The sequence below is a fragment of the Electrophorus electricus genome, chromosome 10 (assembly GCF_041902795.1).
Source record: "Electrophorus electricus isolate QZ-2024a chromosome 10, ASM4190279v1, whole genome shotgun sequence".
Lineage (NCBI taxonomy): Eukaryota > Metazoa > Chordata > Actinopteri > Gymnotiformes > Gymnotidae > Electrophorus > Electrophorus electricus.
The window spans coordinates 16,252,468-16,265,182 of NC_137506.1; the positions used below are offsets into that span (position 1 = coordinate 16,252,468).

The 12,715-nt window shown below is 44.6% G+C and overlaps 1 protein-coding gene across 1 annotated transcript; it reads left to right on the forward strand.

Moving 5' to 3' along the window:
* Positions 1–93: 93 nt before the first annotated feature.
* gpr137c (G protein-coupled receptor 137c) lies at positions 94–12,251 on the forward strand. Its single transcript, XM_026999827.3, has 7 exons — positions 94–814; positions 7,936–7,985; positions 8,532–8,766; positions 8,884–9,033; positions 10,350–10,475; positions 10,723–10,847; positions 11,414–12,251. The coding sequence occupies exons 1-7, from the start codon at positions 428–430 to the stop codon at positions 11,637–11,639; spliced, it is 1,299 nt and encodes a 432-aa protein (XP_026855628.3). The 5' UTR covers positions 94–427; the 3' UTR covers positions 11,640–12,251.
* The last annotated feature ends 464 nt before the right edge of the window (positions 12,252–12,715 follow it).

The following is a 12,715-nucleotide window of genomic DNA, read 5'->3' on the forward strand; positions in this document are numbered from 1 at the left end:
ACCCAGTTTCCAGTCGCATCCTATTGGTCAATTGGCGGATCCTTAGCTGCAGTATGCCCCAGCTGATTGCGCTCTGCATATAATCGCTTTTTTTGAGGAGTTGTTTTTTTGCACTGAAGGAGCTGCTTTGCAGAGATTGGGGGGTTCTCTGGATGGCTTTTTTTGTTGTTTGTCTCTTTTTCATATTCTAACTGAGGCCATCCAAGCTTTTTCTCACCCAATAACCACACTGGTTTGCCGTTATTTAGGGTAGTTTTGTAGTTTTAATCTAAAAGCTGTTTGCTCTCAAGTTTGACGGTTTAGAACCCATTTTGTAGATTTCGTACACATGTCCTAGCTCTATGAAAAGTTTTGGCCTTTTATTATTTAGGAAGAAAACGTTAAAACGTCTTAAATAGGCCAGCGTTGTAATCGCAATCTTTTCGATATGTTGTTAATTGAAAATCAGGTCAGTCCTAGTACTCTCGCGTCTTTAATGGACTCGTCTGACGAACCGACCCGATCCGCGATTACCCCTTCGGTGGAGCTCGGACTTACCGTTGTGCATACGGTTCTTTATTCGCTACTCTTTTTGTTTGTTTACTCCCAACTTTGGCTGATTTTGCACCATGGACACAAGCGCTTCAGCTACCAGAGTGTTTTTCTTTTCCTCTGTTTGCTGTGGTCTGCTGTGAGGACAACATTATTCTCTTTTTACTTCGAGAACGTTGCACAGGCAAACCAGCTGCAGCCGCTACCTTTCTGGTTTTTATACTGTTTTCCAGTATGCCTGCAGTTTTTCACGCTGTGTCTGCTTAATCTTTATTTTGCACAGGTAAGTCATATTAATGCATTTTATCTCTCTAATTTGTTGCAGCCATTTTTTTCATCGTCACTGTTGTCAAATGATGTTGATTCGCATAGGGGGAATGTTAAAGCCTTTCTTTATAAACGTGAGCGCGCGCTGTAGTTGTTGACTAAAGCGCGAGCATTAAGCCCGGCGTTTGTCTGGGTAACCTATGCTTTTTTTTTTTTTTTTTTTTTTTTTTTTTTTTTTTTTTTTTCTCCTTCTCCCTTCTTCTGCAGATAGAAAACAAGTGGACGCCATTATTTAAACTACTAATACCTTATGATGGGCTTAAACTTTGTAATATAAAAAATACGATCTTAATTTAAAGAGAACCTTTTGCATGGTTCTCTGCTCCCATCTGTATTCCTGACCATATGCTTATGTGGACTCGGGGACCATCCAAAGCGTTATGTTTAGGTGCATCAAACGTTCGCCATCTCTATACTTCCCATGTTTCTGAGACACGCTCGCACTTGGAGGTCATCAGTGTCTGTTCTCCGCCCCTCTACCTTACCCCGGGCATTTTAGTTAAGGTAGAGGGAGTCTGGTGAGCTCCATTGTTTGCCCTGTCACCATCACCCTTTGTGAGACATTAGTATCCGCTCCCCTGTAGTGCAGATTTTACAAATTATCCCGTAGGGACCAAAGTGGAGGGTAAATATTGATAACTTTCCAATAAGCCTTTGATCATTGTATTATTTATTAACACAGTGGTATAGAATTGTTTGGTGGTCATTTATGGTCCGTAAAGGATGAAATGATTCCTATGACCGCAGATTTTGCAGAGGGGGAAATAGTTCTAGCAGAAGCACATCTGATTATTAAATGCACTTTTTTTTTTTCATATCCATCATGGCATATGCTGAAATACATTTTTATGGACATGCTCAATAAAGGTAGATGTCCAGTATTCTGCTCACTGCAAACCAAATGGCTGTCTGCTGTGACCTTTTCTCACTTTGTGACCTCACCCCAGGCCAGATATGTCAAGACCTGCTTATTTAGCATTTAATTCCTGGCACAGTCAGCACATGGAACAGTGGCTGAATCAAACCAGACTGACAGGCTCTGCACAGTTGGGCCGATATCCTCGGCCTGCTTGTAGTGCAGTGGGTCGATCTATGTGCATGTGGTGCTCTCAGTACTTTGACTTGTTGAAAGTGGTTGCTGAAGGGAGGAAGTGGATGTGTTTTTGAGCTCTGGGCAAAAGCACTGACATTGCTTGGGCTGCGCAAGTTGGCATTTCAAGGCGGTGAGCCAATCAGAAGCGCCCGCAGAAGCATTACATCACCCTGCTCGGTCCTGTGCTATTCCAGGCTCAACAAAAGGAGGGGTGTGCGGCATTCCGCACCCCACACAGCCCGTGTGCAGACAAAGACGCCGTGTGCTCCGGTTCTGATCTGTCAGGGGCGAAATGCAGCGGCACTGAGAAGAGCTTCACCGAGAGTCTGCACGTACTAGCTAGGGATCAAGAGGTGTTGCAGAATGCACTGTAGATTTGTGGCCCTGCTCAAAGGGTGCTACTGTTGCCTGTGACCCCTGAAGGATTCTTACTGTTTCTTGTTGGTTTGAGGATGCTTCTTCTAATCTTCCAAAGCAGATATAGGTCTATGCTAGCTGTTTGGTATTAATTATATAAAAACGTGTTCTGAAAGTACATGATGTCTTGGTGACTATAGAAGTAGACGGTCAGAGGTGGGGGGGAATTTGGTTTTGTACCATGCTGCAGAAAAATGTTCAGCTGCACAGCAAATACAGAGGATGTGTGGACTCTCTTCAGTGATTTGCATTTATTCTATATCTAACTTGCAGGTGACTGAAAAGATGGGGGGAACCCTGTGACCTGCGACCTGCATTGTAATAGTGTAACTTTTTAAAAGTATGTGTTTAAAAAAAAGATCCTCTCCCTTTTTAGCGCACCATCCACCTTTTTCCTCCATGCATCCTTCTCTCTCATTCCCTAGAGGTGGGAGGAAAGTGATGACCGGTTAAGTTCTAAGCACGTTCCAGCAGATATTCCATGAGAAGCCGAAAAGAGTCTGTGCATTAAGACTGTCCACCGTTTTCATGACTGTGTTTAAGTCCCCGGCGTGCCGAGCCCGAGCCCTGCAGGCAGGTCGGCAGAGTTTTCAGCCTCAGCTCTGACTGTTCTGCTTCCCTGTAGCCTAACCTTTGCATCTGCAGAGAGCTTTGCCTGAAACTTCTCTGCATATTACAGTTACACGTTTTGGCAACTTTGCATACACCGCTGCTGTCGGGCAGTTTTTCAACACATTACAGTCGGACATCAGTCATGATGTCTAACGAGCTGTAGTCGGTTGGTTCATAATGTGTTTGCACTTGCATTCCTCATCAGCATAAAATGTTTGCTGGGCTCACCGCTCTGATTTATTGACTAATTTTCAGCATGATCTAAAATTTGGTGCATTTCTAAACCCTGTCGTGTTAAACAGTGCACAGAGGTTGCACGGTTTAGTTCTTGCAGCCCATTTTGGGCGATGCTGAACCATAAAGGATTTCCATGCGACATGCCCACTGAGTGCATTGTTTTGAGACACAGATCTGTGTTGGACAACCCTACTTTAAAATTATTGAGCACGGTGCACATGGTAAGAGATTGGGGGAAAGTCCAATTATTATTTCTGCAAAGACTTGTTTTTGTATACTAATTGGGGGCTATTAATGCAATCACCCAAGGAATCTTTTTAATAGCCAGCCAAACAGTCGCATCACCCCCTCACAACTATAAATGTGCTCCATTATAACCATTCTGGAATGTTTTTTTTTCTTGATCCTACCTACTCTGACGCAATCCATCCGCCGTCACTAGTTCCTGTAGCCTATGTGAGCTCAGTCGAGAGCCTGTTGCTGTATAGACTCGGAACTGCAGCCGAGGTGTCTCTCTCTCTCTCTCTCTCTCTCTCTCTCTCTCTCTCTCTCTCTCTCTCTCTCTCTCTCTCTCTCTCTCTCTCTCTCTCTCTCACCATTAATCTTGTCTACAGGCAGGGCTGGCTTTAGGTGTCTGTGCTATTTATTTTACATCCAATTTGCAATGCTGTATTAGAGGTGTTGGAAATGTGTAATTAGGTCAGAGTTTCATCACAAAGCTCTAGGTATTGCAGACTTGCTTATCTAATAAAGGGAGGGAGTAGTTAATTGGCCTGGCATATGAGAATTTTGGAGGGAAAACTAGCATATATTTCTACTCATTTGTACCCAGGTTACATCTGTCTGCCTCTGTAGTTTACTCCATATTTGTTCTGCTGCCTCCTGATCATTCAGGATCTTTGAGTAACTTTTTTTTTTTTTTTAATTTTTAAATTTTTTTTTTTATTGAATTTGGCTTATTGATTTATTTACTACCAAGGTAATTGATGATACTTTGATAGCACAAGAAGTGTTTTCTTTTAATACTTTTGGTTGTGTGTAACTACACCATATGTCCATTCCTCTCCACAAATGTTCACACATTGGCTCCAAATATGTATGCTTCTGTGCACACCAAATAATATTGAAAATAAAGTACTTGTATTGCTGTGAATGTGTAATTAGTTATCCATTGTTGTGCCCCTCCCCCCCCCGTATTTTAGTTGTTGAGCTATTGTTGTACTAATTACTTCGTGATATGCCTCTTTGAGACAACCTAATTCATGAATTATGTTAACACCAAGTTTTAATGGTTGAGAGATTCAACAAATAATGCTTATTTTGTGGTCACATGGCTGAAAATACCATAGAAGGTGTGGGTGATGCATAGTAAACAGTAATGCACCTCATTCACTAAGAATGCTGCATTAAGACTGTGGTATTCAAATCTAATCCCCAAATCCCTTGTAGCTGATTAAATGATTCATGTAACTGGTTGGCCACTTTGTCATCACATATGGTCCCTGGGTAAAGGGTGGGTGGAAAAACTAGTACTTTAACCTTGTGGACAGGGATTTGAATACCACTGCATTACAAGATAAATATCTGTGTGCTTTCACACACACACCAGTGTTTCTTCCAAGCACTCAGGCAATTGTGAAAGCCCGGAAACAGGTTTTAAGATGGCTAGTGGGAGAACCATCGAAAGATCAAATGGTTGTTTTTTTTTTTTTTTGCTCACAGCAGCAGTTTTCTTAACTGGGCCTTAATTTTGAGGTCCTCAAAGCCACCATGCCTTTCCCTTGTGGTAAAGCTTCTCTGTTCCTGCTCTCACCCTGACCATAGCCTTCGGCCTGTGGTTCAGACTCTGAGAAGTGAGACTGCGGTGTCGAGTTCTTTAGCGGAGTTTGCCTTCAGTTCTTCCTAAAGCAATGTGTGTGCTGAGCAATGTGCAATGTGTGTGCTGAGTCTCTTGGGGGCTGTGGGGTGGGGGAGCCCTACAACCACATGACCCCATGGAGGAAGGCAGGGGCAACACTGGCACAAGCTCCCAGCTGGTCAGGGGCGTTTTAAACAGAAGTAAAACAGTAGCAAGAGGTGAAGGTGTATGCAGTCTCCCAGCCATGGCCAAGAGGCCAAAGTGTTCAATGCTCTAAGCAGTCTCTTGACCCCAGATTCTCCAAAGCATGGCTACTGATAGACATGGTCCTTTTTGGTTAACCAAGGAACCAAATGGGAAGTACTGATTTGGAGTGTGTAAACATGTCTGATGGCTTCAGTCACTAGCATGTAAAGTGAGGGGGGGTGACACGCCAGAGTCTGGTCAACATCATGGCAAAATCACTTGTACTTGAGGTCAATGTTTTAGTCTAGTTGTCAAGGGAAGGGGGAAGAGAGCATCAGCCTGACAGCATCTCGTGACTGAAAACCACAGCTCACAAATATGGCTCTGAATGATGCAGAAGTGACATGGGGCAGTAAAAATACTTTAAGGAACAAAGACGAGCCCTGGGCTGCAGACTCCATACAGCACACCAGGGCATGAGCATGGTGTCTACCACCCTCCCACTGCATTTCTCCTGAAATGGTTAATGGTTTTTTTTTGTTTTGTTTTTTTTTTCTTACAAAAAGGAGTAACCACCCACCCCCAGGGTGTCGCACACTTTCATAGATTAATACTGACAATGTACAGGGTTGCATTGTATGATCTGCTTATGGGAGTCACATATTTCCATAATGAACCATTCTTCATGATTCAGACCCTGCTCTTCCTTTGTTTTATTATTTGCCAGTTGCTTCTTTCTCTCTCCCCCCCCCCCCCACTCCTTTCCTTTAACACCCATCTTCCATGGTCTCGCTTGCTCATAGTGCTAAGGCTTTAATTCCTCTGGCAAAAAAAAAAAAAAAAATCCCCCCCTCATGCATTGGCAGGTCTGTAGCCTGGCTGGCTTTTCAAGTGAAGCTCACACATGACCGTGTCTGTGCAGCATGAGTGCATAATTTAATGTCTGTATACAGCTCCAGTAATGCTCAGGACAGCCCAGCTCCTTTCCTGCTGAGGGTGTCTCATCCTGCAAGGATGAGACACTCGCACTGTTTATTTTGGGTCTGTTTTCTCCTGTTTTAATACTGCATATCCCAGAGGAGCTCACTGGACTGTCTATTCACCGCCAGTCGCAACTCGCACAAATGGGGACAGGGAGAGGGACACACACACACACACACACACTCACTCTCCCCACACACAAAGCATGGGCAACTCTGTTCATACACATGCAGTCTAAGGGCAGCTTTGGCCATACATAACCACACACCAAGGGCAGCTTGGCCCACACAGACCCAACAAGGGCAACTCCCTTCACTCATACAGACTCAGTCCAGCTCAGAGGAGTATACGCTAAGGCAGGGTGATGCTTACTGCCTGTTGATACTCAATATTTTCTTTCACTTCTGTTTTATATTTGTGCTTTTAACTGCTGCCTAACAGTGGGGGGGAGAACAACTGTTGGCCATCTTCTGCTATAGTCATTTACTTCTGGTTGATATTTGGTTCAATTAGTATCTTGGATGTATTGTCATCAGCCCATTACTCACCCCAAAATCACACAACTTGGCACACACTGACTGGCGGGGGGCATCTGTTCTTAATTTGCCCATATGCCTGTACTGGCGGCTTCTGCTCTCTAGTGTATGAGGAGACTTTATCCAGGTTGCCCTGTGGAGAAGCCTCCTGCTCCCCTCAGCATTGCTCATCCTTAACACACCCACTCAGCCTTTTTGGAATAGGATGGAAATGATGATATAAATGACCCAAACCACATTCTTTGACTTCACATCATGTGATTTGCATCATGCAGTCGTCAGCATTTCCAACACATCTGAACAAGATTTGAAGACCTTTGTGTATTTACATTCTCCATGGAGGAGTCTCCTGGCCAAGTGCCTCGTGGGCTAGGCCTTTGTTGCCACATGCTGCTGTTTGCTCTGTGTGCATTTTAAAGCACTTTCTTATTCCACTGTCCTGATGAATTTTATGTGCAAATTTCCTGACTTTGATTAACCAGGATAACTATGTATAATTGTGTTGGCCAGCATTTGTAGTAATATCTGACATTGGTAAGAAGCAGCAGCTTGCGAAAAATGTCACATTTTGCATTTCTGCCTTTGTTCTTGCCCAAGTTAAACACTTTCAAAATAACTAATTTACTTATATTCACACTTCATGTGTGGTAATGAATTACTGGGATAAGTCTGTATGAGAATCTGCTTTGCGCAGCAGATGCTCTTTACCTTGGTCACATTCCCTGGATTGGCTTCGTGCTCATCATTCCCCATAGCACCGTCAGTGGTTGAAGTCCATTACATGCAGTGTTTTGAATTTGACCTTAAACAATACTTTAGCTGTTTTACCATGAAACATTTCTACCATAAAAGCTCATAAAATGAAAAGAGCTTGGAAAATATGGTTTGGAAATAGCCTACTGGTTATGTTTGATCACCCAGACCAGAATAAAGGCTAAGTCTCTGGTTTTGACCAGTGTGAATTTTGTAGTGCCATTAGCACCTGCTCCTTAAAGTCAACTTTTCATGTTTTTCCTCAGTTGCTATATTTTGGAAGATACCCCCCCCACACACGTGCCTGCCCTACCTCAGCATAGCTAAATGGCCCATAGCTAATGTCCATTTGGACAAATGTTTATTGTCATTGTATAATCCAGTTTCTCTCTCCCTCTCCTCAGATGATGTGTAAAGCCAAAGCTAAATATTCTCCAGAGCTCAGCAAATACAAGTAAGTGATTTGATTTTCTTCATGGTTGAACAATTGGGGGCTGACGATAGGTTCCTTTTTGTTTGTCTTTAAAGGCACTAATAACTGCTGTCACTCTACCTGAGTGATTGTGCAGGCCACAACAAGGGTTCAGCATATTACCTGGCAGTGGAGCACAGAGGTCAAACAATACAGGGATGTGGGTTGTCTTCCCCCACCCCTCCTTATACCCTCTTCTGGCACTCCAAAGAAGTTTGCCATCTTAGACCATCATCAAAGGGGTTATTCTGGAGAAGCAGGCAATACAAAGAAGCAATTTGGTCATGTGATTTGCATCAAACCTGGTCACCTTTGAGAGGATGGGCCTGGAGATATTGGGGGGTAAAGGATTAGGATGGAGCTCAGACATCCATGTTAGGCAAGGTGAATAACTGTAGTCCTTCAGCAAGCTTGTGCAGTGTATTTCTACCATGTCAGATGTGCTGGGGGGGTGGTTGTGGTTATGTTGGCACGTGAAGTGTGGTGACTCCAGGCGCGACAGTCATCCCGTGGCTCTCTCCTGGGTAGGACGCCCCTTCGGCTGGCCTTCCTGTTCACCGCCGTCTCCTTCCTAGTGGTGAACGTCACATGCTCCCTGGTGCTGCAGGCGGAAAAGAGCGGTGACAGTGTTAAGGCCAAACACATTGTGCTGGCACGGGTGCTGGTTAATGATAGCCTCTTCGTGCTCTGCGCCATCTCGCTGGCCACCTGCATCTGCAGGCTAGCCAAGATGTCCTCGGCTAACGTCTACCTGGAGTCGAAGGTAAGGTGATGAGGAATGCATTACTCTTGCCTCCAGACTTGCTGGTGTTGGCAACTCGTCGGGAATATTGTTCCCATAAATCTTTGGGTCATAATACTTTTCCCTTTAATGGTTCAGGGAACAACAGTGTTCCAAGCCACAGCCACTGGTGCAGCAGTCATCCTGCTGTATACGTCCAGAGCCTGTTACAACCTGGTGGTAGCGGCTGTTTCCCCAAGTGATCAAACCACACCTTTCAGCTATGGCTGGTACAGCTTCTCGGACCAGGTAAGGTCGGCGTGAGCTATCTGGTAGCCTTTTGTAGAAATATCGCATAACTATGCGAGAGTTTTATTGTTGCCTATCTATCTATGGTTTCTATATTGATTTGATGAAACTCATTTCTAATGTAGTTTTTGTGACGTCACCACTGATGTTGACTACATCATGGGGAAACTAAGACTCGGGCATTAAGGGATGGGGTGGGGTTGTTGATGTCTCTGGGTAAGCACTTGTGTATGTTTGTTATCTTGGTGAACCCTCACTGCCCCTGATAAGCAAGTCTCTTGAAGGAGCCAGTCAAATGAATGGAACAATAAGTCATTTTTACCACCAAAATGTAGCAAACCAAAAAAGTCACTTTCAAAATTTATTTAAAATGTAGTTTGTTTTTTTTTTCCTTCTTTAAAGTACAGATCACACAAGAATCACATGAGAATTTCTTTGTAGACCTCAAATTAAACAGTTTGTTCCACAGATGGAGGTGTTCCATGTTTAAAGCAGATTTGGTACAGAATCTCTGAAACGTCCAGGCTTCAAGGTGTCAGTATAATGTTTTCATAGTGTGAAAAAGGAAAATTTGGAAAAATTACTTTACTTTTAACATTATTAACTGACTTGATTAATAATCTACTATAGGCCTGTTCCTGATCCAGAAAACTCATTTGGCTCTGGGTGCTGCATGTGTGTGCATATACCTGTGCACCATGATTGTGTCTTTGATCTGTTATGGTACAGTACTTTCTATGAGGTATACTTCTGAGCATTTTGAGTTGATACTTTTTAGAATAGAGTGCTAGTGTCTTTTATTATTTATTTTTCTTGAGAGATTGGGGGTGGGGGTGGCTATGCTACCGGCTACATGTGCTGAAGGCGTTGGGTTTTTGTGTTTATTTAATATAACAAATTGGTGCTTATTATGTGTCTGGGCCAGAATAGAAGTGACATTGGTCCAATTCATTTGCAGTGGCCTGTTGGGCTAAAAATAACAGTGGAGAGGCTGTAGTTTCCTGCCATAAGCCTTCTGGCTGGTGCTGACCTAGTTTGGGTTAATCTCCGAGACAGAGGTTCCCCTGGCTGCGTCCTTCACACTGGTGTTTGAGTGCCTGGCGACATGCTTTGTCCAACTGCAGTTATGTTAGCATGTTGCATGTTTGTGGTGCTGTCATCTGTTTCGTTGTCTGCTATTCCATTGTTTGGCTGTGCCTGTCAATGTGCCCAACCTGTGTACGTACCACATTGGTTAAGAGCTTTATGTTCAGAGTTGAGAGCTTATGTTCAGATTTATAAAGATCACCTTAAACCCATTTACCGTGTGTGTGCAGGCCAATGTGGAGCAGATTAGCGGAGAGGCCTATGTGATCTTCGGGATCATCTTGTTTTTCTGGGAGTTCGTCCCCACAGCCCTCCTCGTGGTTTTCTTCAGAGTGCAGCGGCCCAATCAGAACCTGGTGAGAGTCTACCTTGCCTGCCTTAGTTACAGCTGTCCGTTAACTGTGCCACTGGGCACCTGCGGCAAGCACTCCTGGCTGCTCCCTCCAGGCCCCTCAGGAGAGCAGTAGTATTCCTGTCAGACACAGATAATTTGTCAAACATGTGTCCTGCTCAGTGTCGGCAGTAAACACAATGGGAAAACTACAGACATGCCCTGCTGGGCTTGTCAGTCACTATACCTGCTTGTGTGCGTTTTTCCCTTAGGCACCGGGTGGTATGATCACTAGTCACAGTTTCAACTCCAGGGCGTATTTCTTTGACAACCCTAGGCGCTACGACAGTGATGATGACCTGTCCAGAAGCATCAGCTCCAGAGGAGAGAGGGGCAGGTCGGTGCACACAGATGGTGGTTTCAGACACTACAATAAATATAAAAATATTTTTGCTAAATCCCTGATAACTCTCATTACCAAGCATAGTCATGTTCCCTTGGGTCACTAAAAGTTTGTTTTGGTCTTCTGTTTGTTCTTCCAGCTTTGTATGATTGAGCCATCTGTAAAGAGGCTTTTCAAGAAGCACTATGCACAAGATCAGATAATGGGGCAACAACGTAATTGAGTGATGCGGCCCACATTGTCTTGAGATCCTATAGCTCATTTATAGCTTTGCACTAGAACACACTGGTCACACGTCATGAGTAAACACCAAACTTCGAGATGGGTAACTTGATCTTTAATTAATGAAATCTGATCACTGGAGTATCAAATGCATTGTCCTTGGAGGGCCACACCAGTGTGAGTTTTGGTGTTTACTCTGTAATCAGGAGATGACTGGCACGTCATATTCCAAACAGCCACCAAACCGTATCGGTAACTTGGCAGCATGCATATGAGTTGTTTGTTTGATTTGGGGTTTTCATCTTTGTTCTTCCCCCTCCTCATCTCTTGTGCAATAGTATTAACTCCTCGACACCACAGGCAGGCCCCAGCTGGTACGGCTCCGTGCAGCGGATTGGCACTCTTACTGGAGCGCCTCACCTGTTCGCTGGCCCCCAGACATCCACCGCCCCACTTCTCCTCACCTACGGCACCATGCAGACCAACCAGCATCATAACTACTACTCCACCCCCCAGGACTACTATTCCACATCTCAGAATAATTACATCACTCCGCAGAACTAAGCCGGACAGCACGACTTGGCTTTCCATTCCACTAGGGCAGGGAGGTCACGCCAGCCCTGCTCCGGGGGACGTCGCAGAAATGAACTGTCTTGAGCCTTCTGAGTGAACACAATCTCTCTGTTCCCAGTCTCCACACACCTCCCCATCTCTGTCCCAGCCTGCCACCATAGCCATGGCGATGCCCAGAGGTAGCTGCTGTTCAAAACAGACAAGCTGTAGAGAGGGGTGGAGTCACAGTTGGCTCATCAGCTGCTGCTGCTTAATCCCCCAGTGCTGTTTTTCAGCGTTACTATTTCACTCGTGACTCTGTGATCACCGAAGATGTAACGTATGCGTGGACCAACCACTCCTGATTTTCTCCAAAGAGGCCATCACCCCTCCCCACCCCCCACGTTCCCCCTGAGCCAGCCCCCCAATATGTTCCCTGGTTTCAGAACAGTTTTTCCAAAGGCCCTCTGCACATACAGACTCCCCTCTGTGAGTCAGGATGCCTTATTTGCACTTAGAGGCCCATATTTCATATTTGGACGAATGAGATGAGGCCTGAATGTAGTGATTGATCTCAGATCTTTTGTGGGTAGGGGTATTATTATTGTTATTATTATTATTTCCCCCCCCCCCCCCCCCCCATGTGGTTGTTTGTGGTGTGTGGTGTTTTTTTTTTTTTTTTTTTTTTTGGTTTTGTTTTATAGACAGTTGCCACAAGGCCCCCTGTAGCCCCAGAACCTTTCAGGGGATCAGAGGTGCTCATTGTACTTGGACCTGATGTATACCAACACGCAAGACTGTCTGACTCTCCCTGGACTGGATGAAGCAAGATCGTCGCTTTTGCCAAAGTGCAGACAGGATGTTTTGCCTGGACCCGCCACCCAGAGGAATGGAGAGCTTCATAACGACGAGACAAGAAGTCCAAAGCAAAGGTGCAAAAGTTCTACATTCTAGGAATAGGGTGGTGGTGTGAATGAGATCAAGTACATGTGTGGGTCCAGTATTAAGGTACTACCTTCTCACTGATGGCTTTTAACAAGGGTTCCAAACAGGGCAAGGGGGCTTCTTTTCTTACTGTGTATTCAGAA

Coding starts and splice junctions, on each gene's coding strand:
- gpr137c (XM_026999827.3), top strand. CDS start 428: ATGTTGTTAATTGAAAATCAGGTCAGTCCTAGTACTCTCGCGTCTTTA. Junction 9,034..10,349: donor GGTACAGCTTCTCGGACCAG/GTAAGGTCGGCG, acceptor GTGTGTGTGCAG/GCCAATGTGGAGCAGATTAG. Junction 10,476..10,722: donor AGCGGCCCAATCAGAACCTG/GTGAGAGTCTAC, acceptor TTTTTCCCTTAG/GCACCGGGTGGTATGATCAC.